The 12,667-nt window shown below is 36.3% G+C and overlaps 1 protein-coding gene across 1 annotated transcript; it reads right to left on the reverse strand.

Moving 5' to 3' along the window:
* Positions 1 to 4,614: 4,614 nt before the first annotated feature.
* On the reverse strand, positions 4,615 to 11,668 carry LOC107769912 (fatty-acid-binding protein 2). The gene is made up of 11 exons (XM_016589169.2): positions 11,530 to 11,668; positions 10,187 to 10,760; positions 9,774 to 9,996; positions 8,488 to 8,563; positions 8,294 to 8,396; positions 7,271 to 7,339; positions 5,660 to 5,696; positions 5,477 to 5,551; positions 5,352 to 5,403; positions 5,194 to 5,238; positions 4,615 to 5,045 (listed from the first exon to the last, which is right to left on the reverse strand). Exons 2-11 carry the CDS (start codon positions 10,675 to 10,677, stop codon positions 4,948 to 4,950), a joined length of 1,269 nt encoding a protein of 422 aa, XP_016444655.1. The 5' UTR covers positions 10,678 to 10,760; positions 11,530 to 11,668; the 3' UTR covers positions 4,615 to 4,947.
* Positions 11,669 to 12,667: the final 999 nt, after the last annotated feature.

The raw sequence follows: 12,667 nt of genomic DNA on the forward strand, positions 1-12,667 counted from the left end.
TCGTCACTACCTTTTAGTCCAAAGTTTGGACTTGTTACTTACTGAGTTGGTGTACTCACGTTACTCCCTGCACCTCGTGTGCAGATCCAGGCGATACCGGTCGTAGCGGCGGTTGCTGATTGAGGATCTTAGAGTTTTGGAGACTATCAAGGTAGCTGCACTGCGTTCGCGGGCCTTGACTCTCCTTCTTTATCTTTGTCGTACTTTAATTTTATATCTCTAGGCACTGTAATAGACTGTAATTCTGATCTAGGCACTCATGTACTCAGTGACACCCTATTTTTGGGCTGGATTGTATCACTTTGGGATTTTCTTATGTTTCAAACAGTTTTTCTTTAATGTTAAATGCTTCCGTTAACATTTATTTTTCAAAATTATTGTTGTTGGTGTTGGGTTGTTGAGTTGAGGCTGGCCTAGTTCCACTATATGCGCCATCACGACGGTTGATTTTGGGTCGTGACACAGACTCCCTTCCAGATTACTGCACAACAAGTCACTGTATGAAATCCTTTATAACAACCCCCCACATTATTCACATCTAAGAAATTTTGATTGTCTTTGTTATGCTACTGTCCCAATACCTCAAAGAGACAAACTTAAACCAAGGGCATTACCTTGTGTATTTCTTGGTTACCTCTTTTGCCAAGAAAGGCTACAAATTATACAACTTACAATCCAAGCAGTATTTTATCTCAAGGGATGTCACATTTCATGAGAACTTGTTTCCTTTTGCTTCTGATTTTTCTTTCCCTAGCTCTGTTCATACCCAAATCCCCATCACTGCTACTATTGTGGATGATGACTTTCCACAAGCTTCTATTCCTTCTGTTGTTCCTCCTGCTCCTTCTCCTCATTCTTCGGTTGTTTCTCCTAACTCTCCTACTACTTCTATTACTCCTCTCCCTACATCTCATATTCCTTTCAATCCTGATGTCTTGCCCTCTATTTCTGTCATCTCTACTTCACCTATACCTAACTTTAGAAAGTCCACTAGGGTTCATAACCTTCCCCCTCACCTAAAAGATTATGTTCTGCAGTTTCCTCCTCTTTCTTCTTCATGTTCCAATGCCCACCAGGTAGAATTTGAACCGTATCACTACTCTCAGGCTGTATCTGTTCCAGCATAGCAGGATGCCATGAGGAAAGAGTTTGAGGTCCTACAGGCAACTCATACCTAGGACATTGTGGAATTACCTCAAGGTAAGAAACCCATAAGTTGTAAGTGGGTGTATAAAATCAAGTATAAGGCTGATGGTAGTGTTGAAAGATATAAAGCTAGGTTGGTAATCAGGGGTGATACACAAGTAGAAGGTGTGGATTTTAATGAAACCTTCTTCCCTGTGGTTAAAATCTCTACCGTCAAGTGTCTTATTGTTGTAGCTGTCAAAAGACATTGTCCATTATTTCAACTTGATGTTAATAATGCATTATTGCATGGTGATTTGGATGAGGATGTTTATATGAAATTGCCTCCTGGTCTTGTTGTTTCTTCTTCTTCTTTTACTCCTTCTTCTCTTTGGTTTGTCAGCTCAATAAATCACTCTATGGGTTGAAACAAGCTTCTAGGCAATGGTATGCCAAACTGTCTCAAGCTCTCTACTCCAAAGGTTACTCTCATTCCATGAATGATTATTCATTGTTCATCAAAGGCAGTCCTGATCATCTAGTAATGTTGGCAGTCTATGTGGATGACATAATCCTCATAGGTGATGCATTAGATTAGATAAATGCATTAAAGCAGTTCCTAGATAGTGAGTTCAAAATAAAAGACTTGGGGTCTCTTCACTATTTTCTGAGAATTGAAGTCACTTCCCATTCTACTGGTGTTCTATTGAATCAAAAGAAATTTGTTCATGATTTGTTGCAAGAATACAACTGTTTGGATGCTACTTCTATCATTTCTCCATTAGAGTTGAATCACAAATTGCAAGCCAGTGTTGGTGAATTGCTGCCCCAACCTGATAAGTTTAGAAGCCTTGTTGGGAAACTATTATTTCTAACCCACACTAGGCTTGGCATTTGCTTTGGAGTACAACACCTCAATTAATTTTTGAAGGCTTCCAGAGTTCCTCACATGCATGATGCTCTTCATATGTTGAGGTATCTCAAGGGTACACTTGATCTTGGGTATTCTACTCTAGCTCTCTTGATTTCTCTATCCAGGCCTACTTTGACAGTGATTGGACTGCCTGCCCTGACACACGTAGATCAGTCACTGGTTTTTGTATATTCTTGGGGGACAGCCTCATTGGGTGGAAATCAAAGAAGTAACCAGTGGTTTTCTCTGTCATCAGCTGAGGCTAAATATCGAGCCTTGAGTAAAGTAGTCGCTAAGTTAATTTGGTTATCCAGGTTGCTTCATGATATGTCTGTTCCTATTGTTTCTCCTATTTTTGTCTTTTGTGACAATGCAGTTGCTGTTCATATAGCCAAGAACTCAGTTTTTCATGAGCGCACGAAACATATCGAGGTGGATTGTCATTTCATACGCACCAAGTTGCATGAAGGCTTAATTCAATTGTCTCATGTATATACTTCAAACCAACTTGCTGACATTCTCACCAGGCCACAGTGTGGAGTTCTTCATCATTCTTTTCTCTCCAAGTTGAAGGTGTTATCCCCCTTCAACTTGAAGGGGGTGTTGGGCTATCTGACGGGCAGTCACACTTAGGCCCACAACAAGAGCACAAAACTAAGTAGCCCACCACACTTATTTATATTGTGGCAAGCTATTACACTAGGATACACTTTAATTTCTTTGTAATTATATAGTTAGCTATCTTTGTAATTAGAACACTGAGGTATAAATACAAATGGGGGCCAAATGTTTAAGTGGCTCGATTCATTTTATTCCCTTCTCTCATGTCTCTTTGAAAGAACATTCCAGAACCCTAAAATTTCATTGACGATTATTTTAAATCGAGCTCATTCATGGATATTAACATAATATGCTGTAGTACAACCAACCATACAAGGCTTATATCCCTATATACAAACTACAAAAAGATCTGCAAAATTTTAAGAAACTTCCAGAATGAACTTGTACTCAATTTATATAGTCAAGGCTGGTAATGGTGCGTCCGAATATGGGGCAAGAAGTAAAACCTAGTTGTGATAATAGGTCGGATGGCCCTTATACAAGTCTAGCTAATTGTGATAATACGTCGATGGTCATTTTTGCAAAATTCTGCATATGTTACTGATCCTACTTAGTTGTAGGCTTAGTCATGGCTAAACTTGAAGGGTATCTTCAAAGTTTTCATTGAGATCGGTTCGGGGTCACTTAAAACGGGTGAAATTAAAAAATAGTCAAATTTACAAGTGGTAATTGGAAAATAGCCACAGTTTCAAAAGTAATCGAAATTTAGCCACTTTTCATGTAAAGATAAATCTGAATGAAAATACTGTTCAAAATCCGAAAAATATTCCAGCATAATATACTGGAGTTCGAATTTTTTACATGTAAACTTCCAGCATAATATACTGGGTTCCAATCTCCAGTAGATTATGCTGGAACTTTCCATGTTGCAGCAAAATAGTGGCTATTTTTCAATTATCAGTCCGAAAACTAGCTAGCCCGTGCTATTTTCACCTTAAAACAAGCTCATCGGGGTTTGGTGAATTCTTGTTGTACCATAAACAAAGCTTATGGGCAAAGGAACCACTTTTTTCTGGAGACATACTTGTGAGTTGTGACAGAAGAAAAAGGAAACACGATCAAATGATTAAACTGTAGTTTGGCAAAGGCCATAAGATCAGCAGAATTGAACAGATTTATTGCTACAGAGGACCTTTAATTTGCTTGTGTTTTACACTATAAACACCAAAATTGAGTTTTTATGCCGTCTGGTAATTAAACTTGACATATCATGAATCCAGCTTAGTGGATATTAGCAGAAGCGGACCCAGAATTTTTATGGGACGGGGCACATTATTCTGTTCAACCAGTGCCCCTAAATGCTTTTAGTGTTTAGGGTACCAACTGCTTTAAATTAATCATTTTCAAGGTATATACGGCCAAAGTTTACGGGGTCCGGTGACCCCTCACCCATACGCATGGGTCCGCCTCTGGATATTAGGCAGTACTAAGAAAACAAAACCATCAGCCTGTTGTTTGAAGTTCTATATATCATTTTGTCCTTCAAAATTACCTGCATTTGTGGATGAAAATTTAGCACTCCCCAAATATTTGGAAATTATCAGAACAAGTGTGCCTTTTTTTTTTTTTTGAGTTACAGAAAACAGTTCAAACAAACATTTCTTTTGATTGATGTTTAGTTGCATTATTTTTCAAAACTCGATGTATCGGGACAACCCCACACCACTATGGCTTGGGGAAAATTGATGGCTGGAGTAGATAGAAAGGTTATTACAGAACCAAAACTATCTGTAATTTTATTGTTCCCATTTTCACTCTAAATATATCTAAACAACAATTAGCTCTGCAATCTTGATTCTTGTGTCCTGAGCATGTAACGATTTCAAGATTTACAACATAGTGAAAACACTTTCTTTTACATTACTATATTAATAAGGTTGGCAACTTTAAATAGCAGATTCTTGCATTAGCACCCACAGATGCATTAACCAAGGAAACCAATACTATACAGAATAGGAGAGAAGCTTAAAAGACATATACCCTAAAAGATAAATTTACAACAGTTGGCAGAGACAGCTCTATTATGGCTGCACTCCAATAAGGTTACAAATAATCTTGTGTTCTAACTAATTCTCAACGAATTTTAAATATAAGAACCCTGCCTAAAATAAAAGGGTTCTGCATATATAAACCTAACAATCATTTATTCTCCATTTCCTCGATAAATTTTCGTTCATTTTGACATTTATGTCCAAATAATTGGAATGCTATGCTTCCCTAATAACTGCATCATAAAGTCGAATATCTCGAGAACTCTAAGCCAAGAAGACAGATAAGACCGTGCCTTTTTAACACCCCCTTAGGATACTTGCGACATTTTTTCCAATCTCTTCTTTTGTTTCCTCACATATAGGAACATCGCCAATGTACATATCAAAAAATGCCCCTGAAAAAGCAAGAATAACAAGCGTAAATCTCATTGCTTTTTCCCTGCCCATTTTCTTCATTCTATCGTTCCAAGATTCACTATCTTGCCACTTTGTGCAGTATATCCACAACAGCCAAGAAATAAATTAAGATGACAGTTCACTTACTACACAACTCTCTACTCTGAACTGCTCCGATATTGTTTCCTCCAACTGCAAAGAACAGTAGTCTTGTAGTGAGAAACACAATACTTTTTGCCTAATTCCCTTATCGAAAAGAATAAGCAAGTAACAGAGTTTATCTTCTTAGATATCAGTGCACTTACTCTCAGTAATTAGGTGTCCATCAGCTGTTCGTCGAAAATTGATTGTTGTACCCTGAAATTTTCAAGTCATGTATAATAGATGAAAAGGCAACCCTGGAATAAATGGAAGGTGGGAAGGTTCTTACTGCTTGTATATGAATATCTTGCGAGAACATGGAACGAAATGTTTCTAGACAGCGATAATCGGTATCAGGATTTGTCTGTACAGTGAAACAAAGAATGTCAGTATTGAGGCGTTTTTTCTTCTCTAGCAGGAGGTAAATATTTAGGACAAAGAACTTCGTGCAGAAGACGCTTCTTGGACTAACCTTCACCAACCGAGCTCGAAGAGATTTCTCAAAGACACTGCAGAAAGTGGCAATTGAAAACAGAGTTGAGAACGAGTATAATAATGGCAAAGATGAAGACTTCCATGCGTTCGGAAATATCAGTCATGAGACGCTTGTAATTAAGCTGGGATGCTTCTAGGGACGGATCCAGGATTTAAAATCTATGGGTTCAGCCTTTAAGGTTCTTATCATTTAACTCATTGTACTTTTAAAAATTATGGGTTCATATATACTGTTTGTTGCAATTTTAGTGTATTTTTACACATCAAAAGTTATGGGTTCAATTGAACCCAGTGTCAGAAGGCTAGATCCGCCCCTGGATGCTTCTGTCTCAATAAATACAGAATATTTTTACTACACATCCAAATATGAATGTGAAATACATTTCCGAACATAGATGCAACGGTCATGCCTTCAATTGACAAAACAAACGTCACACTATCTTCAACATTATAGTAAATTGCAAGTTTCAGGATGCTTCTCAATGTGAAATTCAATATCATTAATTGCATCGAGATGATTATTACGATGAGAAAAGAAAGCTTCTAGAAACCGATTCAACAAGATGAGGTCACAAGTGACCAGTGTTTTAAAAGGCGTGGGCGTAAGGCGAGGCGTTTTACATATGCCTCAGCGGGGCGTAAGCCCCGAGGCGCGGGGCATAAACCCCATAGGTATTTAATTTTTAATATTTTATAAAATAATATAATGACAGTTAATATTTATAAACAGGTAAAATTGCATAAAAATTGAAGAAAACTATATATATGTGTGTTCCATCCCCACAAAAAACTAATCAAAACAATTTAATTACTAATCAAAATAATCTATTATACGTTACTTGCAAGCACAAGTAATTTGAGTCTAAAAGAATAAAGTTTTCTATATGGAGGAACAAAAAAGATGATTAACATGCAATTTGAACTTTGAATTTGCTGCTATGAAGAAAAATGTAGTTCTCTTTATATTTGTAAAAAAAATTAAATATTCGTTGCTTTTGGGAGATATTAGCAAACTAGCGGATAAGATAAAAATTTGAAGAAAACCATAAATTAGGGCTTAAATCAATAAAAAGGGTCTTTACTTTTAAATTTAATACTTTTGAGTTCCTTTTTCAACCTTTTGAGTAATTACCAAACTGAGTTTTGAGAATTTGGATATTATATGAAGGACTAATTCAACAAATTTTGTTTTAATTTGAAAAAGTCTCTGGGGCTTAATCCTTACTAAAAAAAAGTGCCCCGAACGCCCGGGCGTACGCCTCACACCATCGCCCCGAGTCGTTTTTGGTACGCCTCGCCCCGGGGCGTTTTTGGTACGCCTCGCCCCGGGGCTCGCCCCAGAAACGCCTTTTAAAACAGAGCAAGTGACAACCTAAAAGTTATCAATTTTTCAACATCAAGAAGTGGGAAGTAAGTCATATTTAACTAATTAGTCAAATAATATTGAAAAGAATTCAAGAAATAGTGAACTATTTGATTTTGAATAACAAGATTTTATGTGAGACAGCTCAAATTTGGAAAAGGAATGTTCAGCGTGAAACAATGGGGGGTAAAGCTTTTCAATATCTGAAGAGGAATTTCAACATACTCTCGGACTGTGTTGATTTTGATTCCATTGCAGCTAACGACAAGCCTAACAGTCATGCTAATATCTTCCCTGCAGAACATCAAAGAACACTGGCATGAAAAAACAATAGCAACAAGCACAAACTCTAATCACTTCATAAACAGAATGTCATATTGCAAGTATATTTTTAGGCTACTTAAAAGATCCAAGATTGGGTAGTCACCATAAAGATAACTAACATTTTGTAGTTTTATCACAGAAAACCACTTGCAGTCATACATTTGGAAGTAATATTTAAGTACATTTACAGCAGAAAGGTTTCTTTAGTAAAATTCCAACAGCAAATAAATATTCAGGATAGTGTTAGATCACCTGTTAAGGATACTGTTTTATAATTGGCAGGAGTAGCAACAAAAGAACATAACTTACAATCTAAATCATTGATGGGCAGAGGAGATATGCTCATTACACATGAAGCCACCAGTTTTACAGTCTATACTGGTGATAGTAAAAGGTTTCTGGTGAAAGCAGAGGGAGAAAAGAGACAGGAGAAGCTTAGAGGAAAAGGAGGAACAGGAAAACAAGAAGAGAGGAAATGCTACATAGAAGGTGTAGGATGAAAATAGGTTTAGGAAAAGGAGTGAGAACATGGACTATCAAAGCAGCAAAAGAAACAAAGAGAAAGCAGTTTAATGCGCAGAATTGAGGTCCTATTGTACAATACACGTTATAACTGAATCTTACCAGGTCAGCAGAAGAAAATATATCACATAGAGATTAGGACAATCAATTACTACAGTTAGATCTGAAAATCCAAGAACCAAAAAGCAATGTAGATTACACAAATTACTTATCAGAAAGAAAGTTAAAACTTAAGCCCTAACCAATTTTAGAATTATATTCGGAGACAAAATAACACCTCATCATTAAATGCGAGATTCCAGAATGACAATGTCAGGACCATGGCAAAAGTTAAGGAAAAGATGTCCAGAAGATCTATTATTTAACTCAAAAAGCATTGGGATGCGTACAATAAAAGAATACCTGAGAAGATCCCTATAAAAGTCTTGCTGTTTGTTCAGTTCACAAAAAGGAACTGAGGCATATTTCCAGCCCAACTTCCGGCAGACATCAAAAGGATGGACATCTATACATAACAAATGATAGTTAAGCTCTGTAGACAGAGCTTTCGAACTTGGTAAGAGCTTAGGGCAGTCTAGAGAAGAGCCGGAACTTACAGAAGCCAAATGCATAAACCTTCAGAGATTTAATTCTGATAATTTTCATTATTCTGGATCCAGTCCCAACAAGGACCTGAAATTCAAGCAGAAATCAATTCAAACTTTTGTTGACTACAGGAAACCTGCAAATACTAGGAGATAAATCCATAACTGCAGTATCAAAACTGTCTAAAAAAATTATGCTCAGATTAAGATTTGTCAGGTCGTATGAGAAACGGAAAAACTGGTGAGAGGATTCAAGATTACAATTTCTCAGAACACTGCTAGGATCTTACAATCAAATAATATCATAGCATTAAGTATTGGAAATGTCATGCAAGATCCTATACAATGTCTACTTTTATAGCTTTAACTTCTCACTAATATCTTCTCTATGTAAATAGTGAATAGAGCAAAAGGACATTGTCATCCAGAAACAAGGAAGTGGAACTAAGATGATGGTGAAAACTAACTTTTTCCCTTAAAATTATGATGCTGAAGGAGAAAAGCGAAGCAGTAACTGTTCACCATCCAGGCATAGCTGAAGAAAACACCAAAAGTACCAAATTCACTTTAATTGCTTTTGTCATATTTTTCTTCTTACACGGCGTTTTTCTTATTCTTTTCCAAGTTTAGGTTTTGGGATAGTTGTGGCTCTTTCTAATATATCCCCCACCAAACTAACTAACATTAAGCATACGCAAGTAATCAAAGAATTGTTAACTGCCTTTTTTTCTTTCTTTTCTGAGAAAAGAATAGTTCACTGCTTTTCCAAGGTTACAGGTCTAACCAAACTGTTGAATGAAGTAATGTTCTCACTGTTAGATTCACTAATGTGTGGTATTGTATGTTTCCACATTGCAAAGTTGAAATATATTGCCCTTTCCCTATTCTTCTGTGAGTGTCTACTCTTTTCTGTACGTCTTCTCTTACTTAGATGGCTAGAGAAGATTGAAGCCTAAAATCAAATAGTCATAACAAAATGAATACGTTTTCATCAGTCTGGTGACAAACTAGATTTAAGTATCATTAAATTGGCCATTAATTAACAAGATTCAGGAACCACACAATTCAGTTAACTAAACCAAATAGCAAGTCAAAAACCAAACTGTCTAATTGGAAAGCCCATTTAAGCTGGGATAGCAATATAGAGGGTCATGGTCAAAGTGGTGCATTTTCAGGTGAACAATCGAAATAATTGCAGGATAATGACCCAAACAAGTATGAAGAGCTAAATCGAAGAACCGCATAGTATCACAAGAAAAAACAAATCAGTTGAACAGCAATACTTCATATTTGTTTACCTCTGATGTGAAATTGGAATTTTTCTCCCCAGCTATTAGGTTGTCCAAGATAGTAGGAAATTCTATACCCGTTATGGGCTCAACTGCATGTCTAGACCAATCTAAATTCTGGAAAAATGAATTATCACATCCCCGGTGTTCAACCTCACAGGGCCGTTGATCCTCACTGCTCTGTGTTTCCATAGCACCACCATCCAGTGGGACAGCTAGAACATCCCCAGAGCTGATTAACATTCATTCGATCAAAAGCAATTATAAGAACTTCATTGCAAAGGGTAGTAGTCAAAACATAAAAAGGATTCTTTTTTTTTTCTTTCTGTGAAGGTAATATATGTGGCTTTTTAACAGAGCCTTCCCGTGAGAGAATCAAGTTAAATAGCATCACAATGAAATTTATTTTGAGAAAAGCTTACAAATTGTCAAATGGAGTTACTAAAGCAGCAGCTAGTGAGAGTGCAGGAATCGACTGAAGATGTTTGGCTTCTTTGCACAGTTGCTTCAATGTGAACTTTGAAATCTTACTAAATATCACAGGGATGGTAATTTTCCCTTGGCATCTTGATTGCCAGAAGAGTTCCATGAATTTATGTCTATGTGGTTGAATTGACATTCTAGACCTGGTCGTTCTTGAACCGTGATGACTGCCTGATATTGGGTTATTAACTTGGGAGTTTGATCCACTGGCAAACCAGACTAGCAGCGCACCAGCATATTTTGAAAAGCACTTGAAAGCTTCTTGAAGTGCCTGACTCCCAGGTGCATATAAATTTCTAGAACCGCCAACAATCAATGAAATATGGGAGAGAAAATCCGTCCCAAATCCATATGGCATGAGAGGATCTATAGGGAACATTTCCGATGAACCCCCATTACCATCCATGGAAAATGACAAGTTGTTCCGCATTTTTACTGATTCTGATCAGCTCCTTCAAGGGCCTCGTAGCCCCCAATCACTACTGAATGTAGACAGATACAGGCAGAAATCACCTGCTCAAGTATTGATTCAAGTTAGAAAACATTGGTCCACACAGAATGAATTATAAGAACAACACAAATAGCAAAATGCACCAGGCAAACTAGGACAAACAGTATTAGCTGGCATCCACACCATATTATAGAAACATGTAGCCTCATAAACCATATAAACAAAACTCAGGCAAGTAATACAAAGTAGTTAAAGTAAATTCTGTTTCCAGCAACGCATTCACATGAAAGAAAATTAACTAAGACACCACCACACCGGAAGAATCCGCCCAAGTTATAATTCAAGTAAAAAAGGTGAAATATCATCAAACATGTACTAGGTGAAAAGATCCAGAGTTTAAACAAACGTTAACACAGAACCTTATAGCAATTACAACATACATATATAAGGTTTTTTCGTGAAAAAGGTAAATTCTTGGAGGAGCTATATACAATAAACAAGGAAATTAAGAGGCATTATAAAAAATAAAAAAGAGGCATTATAAGCTGGTGGGAGGCAATAGGTACCCAAGTAATAGTCGAGGCGGACACTACCATCATGAAAGAAAGATCCATTACAAATGAAAATAACATAAAGATTGCAACTTTAACCACCAAATATTCTAACAAATTATCAAAAAATGAAAAAAACTAAAATAGCATCAATACATTACAGCAAAATCACTTTTCACACAGGTTAAATCATAACATTGGTTACTAATATCCAGCTCTTGTAATCAAAGACACAAATCAAACATGATCAATGAACAAAAACACACACAATAGAACCAACCTGAAAGGAGCAAACAGAAAGCTGGAAAATGGGGCAGATCAAGAGAATTAGATTCTGGGATTGCTTTCTCCACAAAGATGAAAATGCATGCAAAAGTACATTAGGGTTTTTGATATGAAAAAATGGAACGGGACTAGTAAAGGAAAGAATATGCTTTATGGTTCAGGTAAAGAAACGGACAAAAAGGTGTCTTTTTTGGATTTTCCTATTCCTTTTGCTCTTTCTTGAAAATTAAATAATAAAATATCTCTTTTTCTGAATTCTTTTTCTGTTTGTTCTATCTGGGTTTTTTTTTTTTTAATTAGGAATTTATAATTGAGAGAAGAAAAAATCAAAGACCGCTACTTGGATTACAGGTGAAAGTGACCCTTATTCAACGCTGAATTGTTTGGCCGTCTACACAGTTGATGTTCAAGATTCAATGTTTCTTCCTTTCCTGCCTAAGATTTGTGTTCATATTCATTGCCTATTGGAATTTAGTTTATGACCAGCATATCCCTTCCCAACTCTCCTTTTCAAGTATTTTAGTCCCTACAAGTTGTTTTTTCAATATTAAGATATAATTAGGACTAGCTTCGTGAATTAACCCAAATAGCCGTTCACCCCAATCGTTTAAACTAAAAATAGTTGATGGAGATATAAATATGCATAATTTATGTATTATATGTATATAGTTATATATATCAATGTATAATCTATGTATATGGCAAAAAAAGTAAGCAATGAATATGATCGGTTATTTGTGCAAAGTCTCATCTTACCATAAAGTTGCTAAACCACCGAGATTACATGTCCTATAGGCAGGGGCGAGCTAGAAGCCCGGATAGTGAAATTGACACCAGGTAATCACTTTTAAGCATATTATTTAAAATATATTCATAGTTTACAATGTATTTAAAGATTAGTCAATTTTCTTCAAACTTCAAGACAAGACGTTCTAGAGTTTAAACCTCAAAATTCAAATATCAGGACAACGTGTCCTAAAGTTCGAAAATTGTGTCCAGAAGTTCGAATTTTATGTCCTGAATTTTAAATTAGCAGTTCAGAAATTCAGGACAAAGTGTCTTGAATTTCAAATTAGCAACTCAAAAATTCAGGACACTAGTCCTGAATTTCCAAATTCAGGATACGTAGTCCT

This window comes from Nicotiana tabacum, chromosome 23 (genome assembly GCF_000715075.1).
Source record: "Nicotiana tabacum cultivar K326 chromosome 23, ASM71507v2, whole genome shotgun sequence".
NCBI classification, from domain to species: Eukaryota; Viridiplantae; Streptophyta; class Magnoliopsida; order Solanales; family Solanaceae; genus Nicotiana; species Nicotiana tabacum.

What these genes read in the sequence shown, in the direction of transcription:
- LOC107769912 (XM_016589169.2), bottom strand. Translation starts at nt 10,677, where the DNA reads ATGCGGAACAACTTGTCATTTTCCATGGATGGTAATGGGGGTTCATCG. An exon ending in GTAACTCCATTTGACAATTT is followed by an intron (nt 9,997 to 10,186) that starts GTAAGCTTTTCT and finishes AATGTTAATCAG; the next exon opens with CTCTGGGGATGTTCTAGCTG. An exon ending in TCAGAGTAGAGAGTTGTGTA is followed by an intron (nt 5,046 to 5,193) that starts GTAAGTGAACTG and finishes TTGCTTTTTCAG; the next exon opens with GGGCATTTTTTGATATGTAC.